We start from the raw sequence: 19213 nt of genomic DNA, 5'->3' as shown, positions 1-19213 counted from the left end.
GAGTGCGTGTGTGCACTAGTGTATGCACATGTGTGTATGTCACTTTTGCAGGTTTGGGGGGCGTGTGGAGGTGAAGAGTTGAAAAGTTCAGGTGTCCCATTCTGCCCACATGTCAGAACAGAAAGAAAGGAGCAAAATAAATAAATAAAAGTTGGAATTGAGGGGCATACAGTTACTATAGCTTTACACAGAATCTACTTTTCTACGACAAACAAGTCTGTAGGGCTGCACCTAATTCTTATTTTAGTTACTCATTAATCTGCAGATTATTTTCTAAATTAATTGATTGTTTTCTTGATAAAACGTAAGAAAATAACAATCATGTACATTATAGCCCAAGGTTGTGTTTTCAAGTTTATCCGACCTTCAGTTCAAACCTCAAAGATATGAAACATCACTACATCGTCTAATATATAAGCAAAATATTTGCAGATTAATATTTTGTCAACAGAGTAATCAATTCATCAACTCATCATTAACCTCCCTCTCACAGACATCTCTGTCCTTTCAAAGGTGTGTGACTGTCTGATTTTTGTTGGTCTATGTGAGAGCAAGTCATGTTATCATTATGAGCTTCTGATTTGTACCAGCTAAGAGGAAGTTAGGATATAAATTCAGTAGCTAAATAATGGAGAATGTAATTCTTGAAAAAATGTCCGTGTGCTTGTGCGTGCATGTACAACAAAGAGAGGGAGGGAGAGACAGACGCAGGGTGACACAGAGATGAGTGGAAGTTCTTCTAAGCAGATGTGTAAACGTCATTAGTGGAGGTAATGGAGGGAGGAGGGTGGGACGGGGGGTGGGGGGTGGGATGGGTACTCCTGCAGAGGTATTTACCCAATGCCTGGAGCAGAAACACAAACACAGCACCAATCGACAGAGAGAGAAAAATGCAGAAAAAGAGATGTCTGGTGGCGAATGTCTTTTCTTTAATCCAGACCTCACTGCACAAACAGCGAGAGAGACGCAGACCTCTGGCTTAATCATACCTGCTAAATGTTTTAACAATCCAAAATTTCCACATTCAGACCGGATTCCGCTCTGCTTGTCTTTCACTCCTGTTCAGCTAATAGGCCTAATCCTGGCAAGTGTTTCACTAAAAGCCGAGTGCATCTGCCCTACAGCAGCGCCCAAGGGCAGGAAAGACAATACTTCCAAACCAGCGGCACAATTGCTGCTGACTTCAAAGGGATTCTCAGGGACTATGTGCCTCTCCGGTGTCGGTCCCCTGTCACAGCGAAGGTGACACGTGTCACACTGACCATGGTTTTGTTTATGTTGTTGGATTTTCTTCTTTTAAAGCTGTTTGGTGCCCTGTTGTTCGCCCCTCACCTCCTGACCACAAACACGCGTACAACCGGTAAACACACACCGACTCACAAACAAACACGAATGATGAAACATGTCTACTTGTGTGCAGACACATGCATAAAAGACAAAAAACAACACGAGTCCATAAATACGAACGCTTACTGAATGCACACACAGTACATTCATACAGTATACACACATGCACATACACAACTCATTTAAATTCTAGTTTGCTGCGAGGCTAGAGTGCTAACCACCGTACTGCTCATTGGTTATTTCCTTGAAAAAAAAAACACTCAAACACAATACTCAGATGGGAGGAAATACTGCATTTTTTGGTGACTATTTTCAGGCACAAATTTGTTGTACAGGTATTTTACATTATTTATGGCAGCAGGGCAGTGCATATTGGTTCGAATCAAAGCAAAATACAGTGCCCATGTTCACAATAATGAAGGAAAATGTCACCTTGTGCAATGCTGAGGCTCACTGATGTGTGTTTTTAGACCACAATGCACATCTATGCCCAGAGCATCAAGTCATTGCTGGCTTTGGTCTTCATGGGATTTGCTGTCTGTCAGTCATTACCTTTAATAACTTAAACAACTGTACCTGTAGTTCAGAATAAATTGGTACCATTTTGTTCACAAGAAACTATTTCTACCTTTATGGTGGATCTAAAGGAATGAAGCTGGTGCACAATACGTGTCTGGATCTCTGCAAAGTGTTTATTTCAGGACAAAAATGTCCTGTAGCTCTGTTTTTGCACGTGTACACACATACAGCAACATACAGCTTAGTTAAAGCTTTCCACAAATGGTTTACACAACCCCATATACACTTTCAGGTGCACACACACACACAAACACACACACCTGTCAAGGGCTCAGGAGGACGAGGCCCTTTAAAGTTGTTGTCAGATGCACAGAGCGAGATGGACCCTGACAACACGAAAGGTCACGACAAACGTCCCCTAGACTTCTCAGCGGTCTTATTTCCCCGTCACACACTCACACACATGCTGTCTGTCACCTCCCAGATGAGGCCATGACACCTTGGACACCTCTCAGCGGGCAGTGCCTCCCTCTGCCTCTCTCTCTCTGACAGGTTGACATGGCACAGAGTGGTCGGACGTCGATGGCACTCGGACCAAGAAGTTTGTTCTCTTTGCTGTGACCTCAGAGATGGACGCTCGTGTCATATCTCCGGTCTATAAGTAGGAATAAAATCCTGTCTAGCGTCTACTCCCAGGTCTTCTTCCCTTTACCTGGCAGTTGTCGATCACACTTCATCACTGTAGTATGATCTTCAGTCTGGGCAAACCGGTTTTCAAACTTATATTGTTTCCTTGATGGGGACTGCAATGACTTTTCATTATTATCTTAATCCAATCCTCATCTTAAATTACCAGAAACAAATACCTTAAAGTCGCTTCATTTGCTGTCAACAAACCCTGAAGGCATCTGATGGATAATGAAGCAAGCAGAAAAAGCAAGCTAACAATCAAATGGTATTTCACTTGATCAATGGCAACAAATCACCCACAATAAAGTCACAATAAAAGACAAAGTGAGGCACAGCCTGGATACAGAAACAAACGCCAAATACCTTAACAGCACGGTGAAAAGAAATCAAAGAAGATCGCTAACTCGTTGGTTATGGAGAGCTGTCTTCATAACATTTGGTTTGTACTTCTACAATGTCCAGAGACACATTGGGGGCAAGTTCTTCCTATCATGGTGGAGTCTGGTTATTTGTCGCCTGCAGTAAAGGGTCAGTCAAGCCGCTGCTGAGGTTTGAAATCAGCAGAATTGAAGCACGAAATAAGACAATTGTGCACACGCACGTGCATGTTCACACACATCTGGCTATTCTCATCTGTCAAAGAGCCCAAACACCCAGCTGTGCGTGAAAACAGCCCAATTCTGACCCAATACTCGTCCTAAGAGGGTACTGTCATTGTGCAAGTCGAGCCACATGACGCGCACCCTAACACACATATGCAGGCGCACACACACACACACACACACACACACACACACACACACACACACACACAGAAGGGGAAATTCTACAACACTGATTTCTGCTGTTTATTCAGAACAATAACAGAGCTCTGCCTCTACTGCTGGGTCAAGTCATGTCTTGTCAGACACTGTATCCTCTTCCCATTGAGCCTGATGGTTACGAGTACCACAGGGGCCTGCGCTGGGCCCCATGTTAAACACATTCACCCTGCAGTTAGACCTGTCTGACGCAGAGAGAACAGGCTCGTATTTCACATCAAACACTCATACAACCTTACCGCAGGCCTACATTCAAACGCTGCGTTTCGTAAGTGGTCACAGTTGACTGTAGGAAATGCAAAACAGGGGCTATAAATTACTATCTGAAAATGACCTATTCCAGATTTTATCCAACCCATCTCTCCTTCTTTCTTGTATTTAGATCTGGATTAACAAAATGTCAATCATGTCATTAGTGTCAGGGCTGTAAAGAATATATTGTTACTACTGTCTACTGTCCAGCTGCTCTGTCTCTGTCAATCACTTACTGCCCATTTCACTTTGTACACATTAAAAGTGAAATCAATACTTTAAATACAACAGAATCGTCCCCAAAGACTTGTGCCATATTGACTATGTCCCATGATTTTCTTTCACCCATAATGCTATATGTGCATTTACTAATCTTCATTAGAGGCTCTGTGTGACAAGCACTTGAGAGCTTAGCAGCTCAAACAACACACCACATTAAAGCATCATCTGGGAGAGTAAAAGTCATCGCTCACAAAGGGGAAGTGATTTTGACAGATGATGTGTAACTGTTGGTTTAAAACCCACCATGTGCCGCTGCTGTAAAACTCAGACCTTACAGAGAGCACTGCAGTCAGAGTATATGCCTTTACAGTGCATACAAACCTAATGTGCACGATAAATTTGTGTGAGACCACTGTGACAAATTTCCCAACGTCATTCTGTTTCTGGGCTCAACCCCCCCCCACCCCCGCCTCCCATACATGTACATAGGCTTAACGTATCTGGGCGGGCCGATCCCGCGGCTCACTGTCGGCACGGCAACGAGCACTATCCTGGCTAACATCTGCTGCACGACCCGGGGCCACTCAGAATGGGTTTTAATCCCCACACAGCCATGTTGTGGGGGAAAACATTCTTTCCTTTTAGTGAGTGCAGACAAACAGGGACAAGCCGTGTTGCTGGTAACCTGCAGGCAACCGGCCTCTTGGAAGGACCTGGAATGTTGTTGGTTACGTGGCCCCCAATTGTGCCACGGCCCATTATGGCTGTGCAGAGGGGTGTGACCGCCAGCATCGGCAGCGAGTTTCCGTCACCGGTCCAGTTGGATGGATTTGGGTTTTGAGGTTAATGAAAGGTGGTGCGTGTGGGCTAGGTGGGGTGGGTCAGGGAGGGTTTGTCAGCCAGCCTTGTTGTGCAAAAACAACAGTTGCATTGATAAAAACGTGAACCACCTTCCACCCTCTCCGATGCGAGTTCGCTGCCACATCAGCTGGCCGTGGATCCAGGACACCGTTGCTGCTGCATTTTTGGTCATCCTTCAGTGAGTTTTTAAACAGCGTGTTTGTTGCTGTCAACAGCAGAGCGAACAGAGAGTGAGCTTTCAGTCAGGACAGATGCAGAACATCAACACGTGGCAGTTTGGTGACCCCTTGTGGCCACTATCAAGAGGACAGTCACTGCAGGAGCACCCAAACACTTTCTCACACACAGAAACACTCGTCTTCACACATACAGACACTCAGGTACTCACACCATGAAACATTCAAAGTCATAACACGACAAGCGAACAACTCCTCTCCGAAACAAGCCGAGCCATGATCCTTCATATTACTGCTCCTGATAAAGATCTTCCTTGGCAGCAACGCAACAAGGAAATGAAGACACAGCCCCATCAATCAGTCCATCAACTGCTATGAAATACGTATTTGTCTTAATATGGAGTTTGATTCCATCAAACCCATTTCACGGACCATTTCCCTATGCAAACACCTCGGGGAGAGAGAGTGAGAGAGAGAATGGCAGAGTGTGGTTGGGGCTCGTTCAGGGGAGAAAACATACCTCCGAGGATGGTGTGTGTATATTATGAGATTTAATTGAATAGTTCTGCATCAGTGCCAAGAAGTTAGTTGGTGTGTTTGCAGAGGTCTCTGTTCTTTCTGATTGAGCTTGGTTGTCTTGATTTCCCCACAGCAAGCCAATACTTGGCTAGAAACAAAGCCCTTCTCAGGTTTCAATCACAGACAAGCAGCGAGAGAGAAACTCAGAGAGGTAGTAGGTACATCAAGGCAGACTGGAAACATTCGTACGCCTCCAGGCCTCGTCCTAAAAGTGCCAAAGCCACACAATAACAACAGCTCAAATGGATCTGCAGGCTATTTCTGGACTTGACTAATTCAAGATATCTCAGCTCAGCAAAGGGTTATTTGGAAGATGTGCTCTGCTCGGTGCAGAAATGCGGCTTGGAAAAATATCTTTCAACAGACAATGCAAATTATTAATGTCATTCACGGTATGTTGAATGATTAGATGCAAAGGTCCTCATGGAGAAATTAAACAGCAATGAAGGAAGACCTAGTTCACATCATTCAACACTCTGGGTAAGAGTTTGGTTTACACAGAGTAGGTTTGCTATGGATACAAATTTCGTGAGAAGTCTGTTTCCACATGACATGACAGCTCCAAATTTGAGCACAATGAGCAGCGGGACACAAATTCTCACAAAAGCTCTGTTAATAATGGGTTCAAAGAAAGATGTACGTCTTCAAGCAAGAGCATTTGTTGTAGTCAACTATTTCTCGAACTGGACTGTCATGTTAGGCATCCTAAAAACCTTCAAATAGGGAGACACAAAGGTTTAATGTGCCAGATCATTTCTTTCCCATGATTTTCAAGAGTACAAACATTGTTTTCCTAGTTTTATGTATTGTATTCTGTGTCTCTTTCATCTGCTCTTTTTCCATTTTCTTCCTGTAAAGCACTTTAAAACTTCTGTTTTTCAAAGTACAATATAAACATTGAACAAGAAGATTAACAGAGATTTAAACTGTTATCATATCTGAGGAAAAGGTTTTAACAAAGCAAAAAGGTGACAAATCGCTCTGTTTCACATGGTTGCCAAATTTCAGTGTGAGAAGATGAACTGTCATAAGCCCAGCTGTTACAGGGAAGACTACTGCTACAGCAACAAGTGTTTTTGGAGAGTCTTCACTTCAAAATCCATCAACACCAATTTCCAAGTGCCATGTAAAGTGACGTCCAAGAATGACTGAGGTTAACTGCAGCCAGACACTGACACCTAGTGTATTATTATGGTTACTGCAAATACTAAGGACTGACAGGACGGTGCTACATAGGTTCGTTTTAAACACAGTGACTGTCTGCATTACAGTGTCAGTAAGAAAGGGAACACAAATCATCAGCTCCATCTGATCTAAAGCTTCATCAGCTAATCTAAGACACAGACATGCCACAAAGTAAACAGGGTGATGGCACGTGGATACAGAAGTTGAATACGATGGGAGATAGCTGTGACGATGATGTAATTATCTGTTGTGTTTGTGTGTTGTTTATGTATTTAAGAGGGTGCGCTCGTGTGAATGCAACCTGCTATCTCACTGTGTCTGCTGGTACTCTGTGAGGACTATTTGGTCTAGCAAGGCCGATAAGAGGGCGATATCGAGGTCGGTGGGTGTGCTGGCTATCTGCCTCCCGGCTGCCAACGTGACAGGGTCACTCAGGTGCACTCTGCGGGGACGCGTGGAGGAGCAGTATAGGAGGAGATAAAGTGGGAGAGGACGGAAAGGGTGGAGATGAGGGAGGTGAAATGATGAGGGAACAAAAGAGGAGGAGGAGATGGAGGGGACAAAGGACAGAGAGAGGGGTCAGCAGAGGAGACAGACACTGTAAAGAGAGAGGCGTGCTGCTGTTCATGCACTTATCAAGATTTTCACAGCTCAGAGCGTGACAGTGTATTTTGTATGTGTGCACATGTATGCGTAAAATCCAGGCATTGCTGAGCTTTGAGCATGTTCACTCACATGTGTATAAGTGTATGTGCATGTGTGTCTGCGTAGCTTAGGATTTGTGCATGTGTGAACTTCGTCCATTCCCCTCGCTTCTGTGGGGCTCCAGGTTTCGCCTAGTGGGTGGGATAAAATACCCACAATGCCGATTGTTTTCACAGCACACACACGGGGGATCAGGCCGGCATGGCAAACTGGCACCAGATATTATCGTGTGTGCCGCTGCTGTTTTTGGTTTCATTCTGATTTCCTTTTTACAAAGACAAAGTATGCCTAATCCCCTCATGTCAACCTGACTTTGGAGGCTGCCGGAGAAGAAAATAAACACTGGAGTTTAACTTGTCAATTAACAGTTACAGCAGCAACAGACTCTTTCAAATGTGCGTTTGTGTAAAATCATAACGGTCACAAGACTTTGGAGGATTTTAGGTGATTTTGATTTGCATGTACGTTCATGGCAGCACCTGATGCAGAGTGTACTGCAAGGCTAATGAATAATTCAAAGACAAACAATATTCTGGCAGAGGAAGTATTGCCCTAAATCAGCTGCTTTTTAGGTGATGTAAAACTATCTTATCGCAAGCTCAGTAAATACTGAAAACACAAAAGTGGGACTGTTTCAAAGTTGTGTGCAACAACCAAAAGCACAAACTGAGAATTTTATCTCAGTGACAAACTGATCAACAGACAACTTCGGAACTCAATATGTAGAAGCAGCCCAACTAAAAATGACACCACAGAAGTATAAAAACAGCAGGTTATATACAGATACATAGAGTTAGTGCCCCATACAACCCTGATGTCAAAAAAGTTGAAATGCTGTGTAAAACATAAATAAAACAGAATGTGACCATTTCTAACCCTTTCGACATTTCCTCAGTTGAAAACAGCACAAAGACAATATATTTAATGTCTGAGCTCATCAAACTTCATTGATTTTTCTAAATATCTGCTTATTCTAAATTTGACAGAGCAACACCTTTCAAACATGTTGGGACAGGATCAACAACAGACTGGAAAAGTTGTGGAATACTCCAAAAACACCTGTTTGGAACATTCCACAGGTAAACAGGTTCCCAACTTTTTTGGAATCGGGGTTGTAGTTGTCTGTCTTACAGAGAAGTACTCAGAGTGATCAATACTGAACTAGTCCTGCACATCATAAGAAAGTAGGTAGTCGTTTCTACATTTTGTGACAGGAAACTCTTACCACTCTGCACTGACCTTTTGAGGGGTTTCCACATTTACTTTACCCCAGTATCAAAATGCAAAACTTTTCCATAACTTTAAACATCAGATTAAAATTTCCCAAAGCATTGAAATACATAAAGCAATCAACATAGGCTGAATATTTTATTTTGTCTTAAAATAGTATTCATTTGATTTTTTTAAATCAGGATTTCATTGGCATGGCAATCTTGATTGTGTAACTTAATTGCATGGAGAAAAGTACAACATACAAGCTAAATGCATTTAATATTCACCTGACACCACATAGATTAGTATTTTGTCAGCTAACTGCTAGCTAAAAACAACCACTGCTAGGAGGATACCAGTCTTCCCTCACTTATCAGGGCAGTGAATAAAAAGTTTCACTCACTCTGGAAAAAGCAGCAGAGTTAAACAGAAAACTAGATCATGAAAAGAAGTAGACCACAACACATTGCAAGGGCCTTCTGATCAATGTAAGAAACCCACAGTGTGATTATACAGCATTATGCCAGCCAACAGACAGCTGTGAGCAACTGTTTGGCCCATATTGACACCCACGATAGACACAAGCTCAAACCACACAGAGGCGTAAAAATGTAACCGGAGCTGAGAGGAACACTGCCAGGCCGTGGCAGCTGCTTCAAACAGCTCTGAATCAGGCTTTCACACACAGAGCCTTTTGAGTAGGGAAGTGTCCGTGTCAGCCCCTGTCACTGGCAGGTGGAGACACGAAAAGCAAGGACAGTTTTGGGCTTTGGATGGAAAATTGGTGGTGGTTTGGATTCATTTTGTGCCATTAGTTTGTCAGATCACAGCGGGATGTTGGACAAAAATGGAAAATATTATTATTACATGAGAATGTTACTGTCCACATGGCAGATACAGAGCGGAAAATAATTGATTTGAACCTTACGAGGCAAGCGCTACAGCACAGCGGTGTTACTGCTGCAGCACCGTCACTGGAAACTAAATTCAACTTATTATCTTACAAGGCTTAAAAACATGAACTCTTGAGTCTTGAATATTTTCAATCAAACAGCATGCTGTAACTTTCAATTCTAAAAAATTCTGTTCAATTCTGTTCCATGTTTACAGTCCACTGGCAAGCAAAAAACACATCTATCCCATGTCACAGAGAAAGATATCGCAATCTGGAATGATGAAAACATGTCCAGCATCGTGCTCAAAATGACTCATGAGCTGTGCATCTTCACTTTTTTTCTCCAGACATATTTCATTTACACTTCTTTACATACTTTTTGAATTGAACACCTTAGGCAGGGGTGGGAAACCTCCACCTTACAGCCATATAAGGCTTTTGAATAGCTTTATTTCAACTATAAAGAAAATAACATAAAATGTATTTAAACACTATAAGCTTAATTGTGCATATGGAATAAACTTACAGATTAAAAGATACTTTTTTTCTGTTATAAAATGACTCAAGAGTTTGTTTTATTCCACAATTGAAATGTAGTTTACTTTTGGCAAATACACTACTGTGAAATATATTCTTAGTAAAATTTAAGTTCAATATTTAAAATGTACTTTCAAAATAACTGCTGTCAAATACTTTGTGGTTTCGTTGTATTTTCAGTAAGTGTGTGAAACCCTTGTTGCATAGTAGTGCACTTAGAAAGAATTAAATATATTAATTGTATCCTCTCATGACATACTCAAAAGTATATTTTTACTCACTAATCTGTATATATCTATTTGCTATTCAGAGTAGCACATACAGATACACAAAAGCATGTACACACAAGGCCTGCCTCATGCATAATCTTACTCGACACTGCATCACATTTTAAAAGCTCGCATGCATAGTGCTGTATCATGCTAACAATGACTGGAAAAATAGGAAGTGAGCAATATTTTCAAGGATCAAACAATAAGAGGTGCCAAATATTTCAAGGACAGGCAGGCATTAATGTGCACTGAATGAATAATATATCTAAGGACATATATGTACAGTATATCCTGTTCATCCTTAGTTTTAAAGTACACTTAAAGTGTACTGAAAATGCTCAAGAAGTATGTAAAACACACACAATACACACACTTCGCTACTAGATAACGCCTGTCTGTACAAGAAGGAAGAAAATGATGATATTAAGGATGTATGCTCTGAAAATGTTGTTTTATTTGGATGTCAAAATGACTGTATGATAATGCTTTAGGGATGACTGTTTATGCCAGACACTGTCAAATCTAAATCATGGATACATTGTCTGAGGTCTTTTAAAAATCATTGGTATTGGTGTGGGCTACCACTAAGGGGATAGAGGCACTTGAGGCCAGAGTATGCCCTTAACAAAGTAGTCTATATGACCTGTTGTCTGTTGAAGACAAGGTGAAAAGTCTGCCGAACAATCTTTCCTGAACACATTCATAGTGTTGCATTCGTTCATACGTGCAAGTGATGGAAGTAATTGCGTAAAGAAAGAAAAGAAGGGGAGCTGAGGACACCCGGCTAATCACTGCGTGACGCTGGCACGCTTGTCAAATTGTGAGTTTTGGAAAGTTTCAGAAGTTGTTGACGCTGCACCCCACAACTCCAACCTTAGAAAGGTGTTTCAACCAGCTGACTGGAGCGGCTTCTCTTCTCAACTGATGTCAGATGGTAGCGATGGTGATGATGCTACTCGCAGCTGGTTTTCCAGGCTTGGGTCAGACAGTCTTGAGGGGAACCAAGTCTTTATGTTTAGAAAAGAACTGCAATTGGAGCGTTCATTTCATGATGGGGGTTGTCAGGTATATCAGCTGGTTCCAAAGTAAACAGCGTAGCCAATACATTCAAGCAAATACGTTCAGTTACTCGCGGGCCGGTTCAAACGGTCTTGCAGGCCTCATATGGCCAGAAGGTGGAGGTTCTCCACCCCTGCCTAAGGTGTTCATTTCACTGCACCGCAAAAGTCAAAACTCAACTATGATACAGTTCAACCATACAGTTCTATCTGTCCTCATATGAGGGACAATTTAACGTTACGTAGCTCAACATATCTCTCATCTCAATACAGTCTTAGAACTCCAACTGCAATTATTATTTTGTCATTTGTCAATCTGACTGCATGGCCTTGCTGTCTATACATAACCCCTTAAATGCTGCCAAACCAAAAGGCAATAGGAGTCAAAAATGGAGCCAAAATAGAAAATGGCGTTCATGCAACAAGCACCAATACTTAAGAGTACTGTTTAAACTATAATATCATCAGACACAGTGCTGTAACCCAGCTGACAGCCAGCCAAGCCAGCCCACAGTGAGACCACAGTCAGCCAGGTGTGACACCATCTCCTCTGCTTTTTCTTCAGGCCATGTAATGAGCCCGTAATGAGGTCATGAAATATTGATAACCACGCTCACCTTACACTGGGCCTCTGTAGGGGTCCTCTCAACTCAAAACAAGGTAGTAGATAGAAACACTTTATGCCTCTCTTACTAAGGAACCAACGATGAGCAGACGCAAGAAGCATTTAAATGAAATCTAGATAGTCCTCCTGTATATAACATATTAACATAACATGTATAACATAGAGACACAAAGAGGGAGAGGGGAAAGAGACAGATTAACACCAGTATCATCAACTTACCTTGATCCTTGATTTTCTCAGTCACGATAACTGCAGAAGTTTTCGAGCTCTCTCCTGGGCTGCTCGGCTTCAGTGAACTTCACGCTTTTGAACTTAACCTTAACCGTTACAAACGTTATAAAGCATGCCTTTCGCTGCGAGTATTAAACGCCGTAACGTCTGTTAGCTAACGTTAGCGATGTTTGTTTGATGAGGATGACATGTGAACGACACACCGGGTACTTAGCATGATCCAAACTTACAGTAACAACCTGGTTTGCACTGAAAAAATGTGATATTAAACCGGTTTCGTGTCATATGGATACTGCCGTTAGTCGCTGTTCGGCCCACCTAATCACACACGTCAGTCTTGCCTATTTTCCTACCGAGCAACTAAGCTAAAGTAATTAACAAACTGTTTCTCGATGCTAGCTAGCTGCTGCCGCTGGGTACAGGTCGCTAAGCAACGACAAGCGGCACTTTGAAGGCTATGCTAACCAGCTAGCACATCAGCGATCCTGTAGCAGCATGTACACCGGGTAAATAAGACTTTTAACAGCTTTATCCTGTAGAAACCTGCTGGTACGGCCTACATAATGGTCATAGTACCGATAGCGATGTTTTCGTCAACTGTCTATGGTCTAACTTCTTGAGACTCGCGTGTTTTTTTGATAAAGGACTACATTACCTGTCAAAAACTACAACTACCAAGACCTTCAATCTATCGTCAGACGGTTACAAGTGTCGTGATCCACTGAGGCTTTAAATAGGCGTGACCTCCGGCTTGAGCGACAAGTGGGAGAGTGACAGTCGAAGCTGTGGTGTGAGTATGGTGAGTACAACCAGCAACTATATCGGCTATACTTTTTCTCAGTGATGCATTGTTAATTTAAATACAATCTGCAGTTGTTCCAATTGATCAAGTGAATAAAGTTTTGTTCATTCACAAAGTTCGCTGCACAAGTTGATTTAACGATGCTTGTATAACAGTATGGTCCACGGCATGACTCACTGCTCATGTTCAGCAGTCAAATTAATGTAAAGGCTTCTGTAATTTGTTGCTCAGCTAGTTAATGAATGGTAAAGATGGCGATGAACTTGATCGCCTAAGTATATCCGGGTTTTGTTATGCAACAGGGTCTATTTTTGAACTGACCCCCTGCTTTAGCAAATCCTGTTGACAAAAATAGACACCCAGCCCACGTGCGCTGGACAATTAAATTCTCCTTCTCATACCTGTCCTCTCATTGAAATCAATGCTAATAGCACTAACAGCAGTGTTTTCTCCTTGTGTCTTACAGTCTGAGCCTATTAGAGTTCTGGTGACCGGCGCTGCTGGGCAGATTGCCTATTCCCTGTTGTTCAGCATTGCCAAGGGAGATGTCTTTGGCAAAGATCAGGTAAGAAAGGCCTTTGTCTTGCTCGGAGTACACACTCAATTCCCTTATCTCATTAGGCAGTGTAAGAGGAGCGCCACGAGACACACGCGGGGTACTGACGCCCCCCAGTAAACAGCTGTGAATATCACGAGTTGTCCAGGTCATACCTCGGGTGCCGCTGAGCAGATGTTGTCCCTGCGGGAAATGATCAGGTTGCATGCGCTCTGGGACGAGCCAGGATTGTCCTTCAAGTCAGTGAAATGGATCTTGTGCCAAGAGTCTTAGGCCAACTTTAAAACCACTTGATCCACTTGGCACAGGCCGTAATGAGGCCCATGGCTTAGGCCTTGACGCTCTGTTCCAGAGACGACTAAGTCCCTCACTGTCATGTCATTATACGTGGGAATTATGATTTAAATGTGTTGGAATTCAGGTCAGCATGTTTTTATTAATTTCACTGCCTGTTTCCTTGCCTCCCCCTTCTGTCAGCCACTCACCTTGCTCCTTTTGGACATTGCGCCCGCGCTGCCAGTCCTGGAGGGTGTTGTCATGGAGCTGCAGGACTGTGCCCTCCCACTTCTGAGAGGTAACCGTTCAAGGCTGGGACGAATCATTCCCACTATAAAATAACATGATATATTGTCTGTATACAGAACAGTAATGATACATAAGTCCATAAACACGTAGACTGTGGATTTTACTTTGCCGTTCTTCTGTTTTTGTAGAAGCTGTTTGGAGTTAACATGTTGTATTTGCTCTGAGGCAGAGATGTGTTCTTTATTTAAACCAGGTCATTCATGCATTGGAAATTATTGTCTTGCTTTTGATGTTGTCACTTTTGAGCACAGCTTTCATGTTGATACTAACCTAGCACTCTTATTATGATATTAATAGTAACACGCGTTATCCATCCTCCAGTAACTGTAGCTCTGGCCTCTGTCATAAGCATGTGCCTCATCATGTCTGCATGTTTTATATATGATGAAGGCTTCTGCATAGTTTTCAGCTTTCTGAAGTCTCTAAATGTCATTGGGGGCAACAGTAGATACTGGAGTGAAGAAGTAGTTGACAGTTTTATTTAAAGAGCTTGACATATATGAATGGCTACTCCTCCTACTGAGTTAACACACATTTGAATAGAAGGAACCAGGAGCTGTATTTATTAAGTATCTCCAAATCAGTTATGTTTTTTTTTTTTTTTTTTTACACAAATCGTACACCATTAAAACATTAGGGATAAAACATGCATAACATTTATTTTAAATAATTGAGTATGTGCAGCATTGCACGGACACATGCAGTCAGAGTTGCTGCATACCAAGCAACAAACGCTGCCGCTGTACTGTATCTCCTTGTTGTCAGTCAGCTGTAAGATCTCGCTCTTGTGGCACAGGCACAGTTTTGTGGATGAGTGGTTGTCTCTGCCAACATCCACCACAAGATTTTTTAAACATTTGATGAGTATGGGCGCTGGTTTCCTGCAACCGCTGTCATGACGTCAGTCGTGAGGCGCCATTATGTGCCGTCTCCATTGTGACCTGGAATTTTTCCTTTGAATTGGTGCTGTCCTTTGCTTTGTTTGGACAGGGGCTGTGAGAGGCCCCTGTATTAACAACTGTGCTGCAAAGACAACGCTTCATGCATTGAGATGGGCCCAGCCATACAGTACAACATGGATCACATGGGATACGCCCCTCATACAGTTCTCAAAATTGTATGTATGTATGATTTATAAAGGATGAAAAACTTTTCACCAAGTTTGGTTTCAAACTATTTAAGTGTCCAATAGATCGTGTGGACAGACGAGCGTTGTACTTGTGTACTATGAGCAAGTTTGCTGTTCAGTTAACCTTTATCAGGAATACCACCAAAGAAAATGTGTCTGCATTACAGGATCCTAATGGCCATGCACGACCACTTATAGCATGTACACATATGTATATAAACATGTTCAGCCAGCATTATTAATGAATTTACGCTGTTTTTCCACAGAGATTGTCCCCACTGACAAGGAGGAAGTGGCCTTCAAGGACCTGGATGCGGCCATCTTGGTGGGCTCCATGCCCCGGAAGGAGGGCATGGAGAGGAAGGACCTGCTCAAAGCCAACGTGGAAATCTTCAGGAGCCAGGGAGCCGCCCTGGAGAAATACGCCAAGAAGACTGTTAAAGTAAGAACATAGGTTGCAGTTCATAGACACGCAGTAGCATGCAAATATACTGAAACATCCACCCCCTTCTTCTCTACTTGCTGAAGGCTGTTGGGTGAAACTGTGGCGCCTCTGGCTAAGTGGCTTGCGTTACGTTGTGTTCACGGATGCTGAAATGTTCCCTCTGATTAAACATTCCTTGTGCAGAGTTGGCTCCCATTGTTCAGAGCCCTCCTGTTAGCACACAGGGCAGCATAGCACAAAAGCACAAGTTTATTCTCTCCTACTGAAACCTATTTTTTGTCCCTTTATGATATTAACAACAGAGTGACTCCACTGTGGTACGCATACGATATGAAACCTACAGCTGCTTTTAAACTGAGCAAATCTATCCCACGGAAGTACACGTGACTGTATTTTAAAGCGTGTGTGTGTGTTTTCAGGTGCTGGTTGTGGGAAACCCTGCCAACACAAACTGTCTGATTGCAGCCAAGTCTGCTCCCTCCATCCCCAAAGAGAACTTCTCCTGCCTCACCCGTCTGGACCACAACAGGGCTCGCTCTCAGGTGACTCAGACTCATAGATTCTTAGCTGCCACGTCGTCATTTCTTGCTCTGAGCTGATCGTGACACCTGAATCTACATTCTGTCTCATAGGTGGCGATGCGCTGCGGCGTTCCCGCCACCCATGTGAGAAATGTGATCATCTGGGGCAACCACTCGTCCACCCAGTACCCAGATGTGCACCACTGCTTGGTCAACATGTCTGGTAGCGAGCTGGCCTGCTTTGATGCAGTCAACGATGACGCCTGGCTGAAAGGAGATTTCATCACTGTGAGTTAAAGAAGATTCACTGTGATCTATTAGCCACTCAAACTTTAGACTTTCCAGGTCTGCTAAAGTCAAGGCAACTCACTTCAATGGTCAAATATTTTCAAATCTTACAGAAAAGTCTTGCTGCTGCAAACATTTCAGCCTTTATCTCAAGACCTTGACGTAAAACCAAAAGTAGCTGCACATCTCAACAACACAAGCTCAATCAATATGCTGAGTTGTTCTGCTCGCACCCCCATTGACTGCTGCTACATTTTCATGTAATGCTCCATGTTGTTCTGTTGCAGACAGTGCAGCAGAGAGGCGCCGCAGTCATCAAGGCCAGGAAGCTGTCCAGCGCCATGTCAGCCGCCAAGGCCATCTGTGACCACATGAGAGACATCTGGTCAGGCACCCCTGAGGTACACGCCATTTTTATTCTCAGCGTAGTATTTTGCCGACACTTTCTTGCAGCTCAAGTAACAGTTGTCAAAGCTTATTATAAGTGTATTTCAATGATTGTTCTGTTGCACTGCTTGGAGACCTCAACAATGTAAAGTATTGCCTTCTTTTTGGTTGTTCTTGTCATTGAGAGACTGATGGAGTTGATTAAGGGAGTGCCTGCACCTTCTGGTGGCTAATTATGTTTATGCATGGTCTTCAGTCTGACAAAAAGTGTGTATATGCATGCATATTTCTGTGTTTGTGCTCACACACAGATGGGTTTAGTCATTAATATACATACACTTTTGTGGGGGCCGCAGGGGGCTCTGCCGCCGGGCTGAACCTCCTCAAAGATTTCATGTTGGAGGTTGTCAGGCAAATCAGTTGGTTTAAACAGTGGAGCAAATATGTTCAGGCAAATGTGTTCAGTTCATTTTCATACCTTTCATGCCTGACGGGGTTTTTCATACTCAGCAGCATTTTCATGTTGCTGGAGGTTTTCCCTCCTCTGATTTAAGATATTTGATCTTCATTTTTTCCAATTTACCATTTCTGGATTTTTTTTTTTTTTTTTTTTTTACCACTTTCTCCTCTTTTTTTAGGGTGACTTCATCTCCATGGGTGTTTACTCCAATGGCAACTCCTATGGAGTCCCAGAAGACCTCATCTACTCATTCCCTGTCCAGATTAAGGTGAGATGATCTGATCTTGTGTTCACTCCTCTAGCATCTTACAGTATGCTTTGAATTTGACTAATAGTGAGCAATAAATTTCTTTGTTTGTCCTCAAAATGTGAAGCGTTGTGCTGTTGACATTTGTTAAATGAGGTTTGTAAGCATTCAAAAAGATAAAACTTATGAAATATGACATTTCCTCAGGACAAGACCTGGAAGATTGTTGAGGGCCTGGCCATCAACAACTTTTCCAAAGACAAGATGGAGGCCACAGCTGCAGAGCTGATTGAGGAAAGAACCATAGCTGTGGCTTCTGTGGCATTATGACTAAACCCACCCAACCAGCACTTAGACAGCCCCATAACTCCAGTCGCACGTCTGTGATAAAGCACTCCACCAACCCCTGCATTACTGTGCGTGTGTGTGTGTCAGTCAGTGATTATGGGTGTAAAGTTGGGTTATACTTGTGTGTTGGGAAGCTACGGTGTAGAAATGAACCTATGCATGATCAGCAAGCTTGGGTTGCTTGTGTTTTCTGCTAGTGGAGGTTCAGTACTTGTCTCCTTTTTGGTATCACTCGGCACATCCTGTGATCTGGCAAAGCCATTTGCACTATAAACCTTCTACTTGTTTGATTTACACAAACGCAAAGTGGGAAAAACAAGGTAACCAGGTTTACTGTGGTTATAAGTGATTTCCCGGCATTAGTCTCCTTTTCAGTATACAACAGCGCTGCTGTACACCAGGACGTACAAGTATAACTTCACCTTAAGTATGCACTATATACTGAAAATACATCAAATATGTTACCAGCTTTTTTCCAATAAACTGTCTCTGGGGGTGAGTGAAACATGATGGCTGTTACAGATAGTCAGTGATGCATTTAGTCCTCAAACACTGGAAGTGATAACTTTTAAAGCTGAAACAATATAAAAAATTAAACAGCGCAGTTGTTTTGTATTGTTTTACAAATGTGTGTGTGTTGTCATGTTACAGGCAAACAGATAGGCGCAATGTGGTTCCCTTAAGTGGCCATACTTACATCTATGACACTTACAACACTGGACTGAATGCTAATGAGGAGTAAAGTAGTGCTGTAATTTCCAGCTGGGATAATGAGTTTTTCTGGCATCGTTCTGCCATTCAGACAAACAAAGGATCTGATTACACAGAATTATACCTGACAGAAATATTATTACTACCCATCCCTGATCAGTCATTTGCAGACAGTCAAGACGAGTAAAACTACTGCTCAATAGAAGCTGAACTACAGCGCAATGCCACAGCTTCACCAGGCGGGGGCGGTGTCCCCCAGCTTTTACCGTCCCAGCAGCAGGAGGAAGGATTATGTAACATTTTCATTAAAATTCACATTGTTGATAAGAGAGGGGTCAATGATCACAAACGACAAATCTAACAAAAACAAGACTATTCCTACAAAAATCTGGTGCATTCAGTGAAATGTTTCCCAGCCAGTTTGATACTACTCATTATAAAGGTTGTGCTTATGAATTCGTACTTTAAAAGTATGTTAGAAATAAAAAGATCAATATAAGTAGAGGGGTCTTTGTATTTGTTTATTGCCAAATAATTGGAGCATTCT

General features: G+C 42.6%; 2 protein-coding genes across 2 annotated transcripts in view; one reads left to right on the top strand and one right to left on the bottom strand.

Annotated features, from left to right (window-relative positions):
• Positions 1-12588, bottom strand: part of wdpcp (WD repeat containing planar cell polarity effector) — a 71627-nt gene extending 59039 nt beyond the window's left edge. The window contains exon 1 of the mRNA XM_076742468.1: positions 12176-12588. The gene's annotated coding sequence lies outside the window, so the exon portion shown is untranslated. The remainder of the gene's footprint in view (positions 1-12175) is intronic.
• Positions 12589-12910: 322 nt separating this feature from the next.
• mdh1ab (malate dehydrogenase 1Ab, NAD (soluble)) lies at positions 12911-19165 on the top strand. The gene is made up of 9 exons (XM_076742471.1): positions 12911-12986; positions 13456-13554; positions 14023-14119; positions 15526-15701; positions 16124-16246; positions 16337-16513; positions 16801-16914; positions 17539-17628; positions 17815-19165. Exons 1-9 carry the CDS (start codon positions 12984-12986, stop codon positions 17935-17937), a joined length of 1002 nt encoding a protein of 333 aa, XP_076598586.1. The 5' UTR covers positions 12911-12983; the 3' UTR covers positions 17938-19165.
• The last annotated feature ends 48 nt before the right edge of the window (positions 19166-19213 follow it).

The sequence above is a fragment of the Chaetodon auriga genome, chromosome 11 (assembly GCF_051107435.1).
Source record: "Chaetodon auriga isolate fChaAug3 chromosome 11, fChaAug3.hap1, whole genome shotgun sequence".
Taxonomy (NCBI): Eukaryota; Metazoa; Chordata; class Actinopteri; order Chaetodontiformes; family Chaetodontidae; genus Chaetodon; species Chaetodon auriga.
Note: the sequence above shows the minus strand (reverse complement) of the source record. Positions and strands in the feature narration are given on the sequence as shown.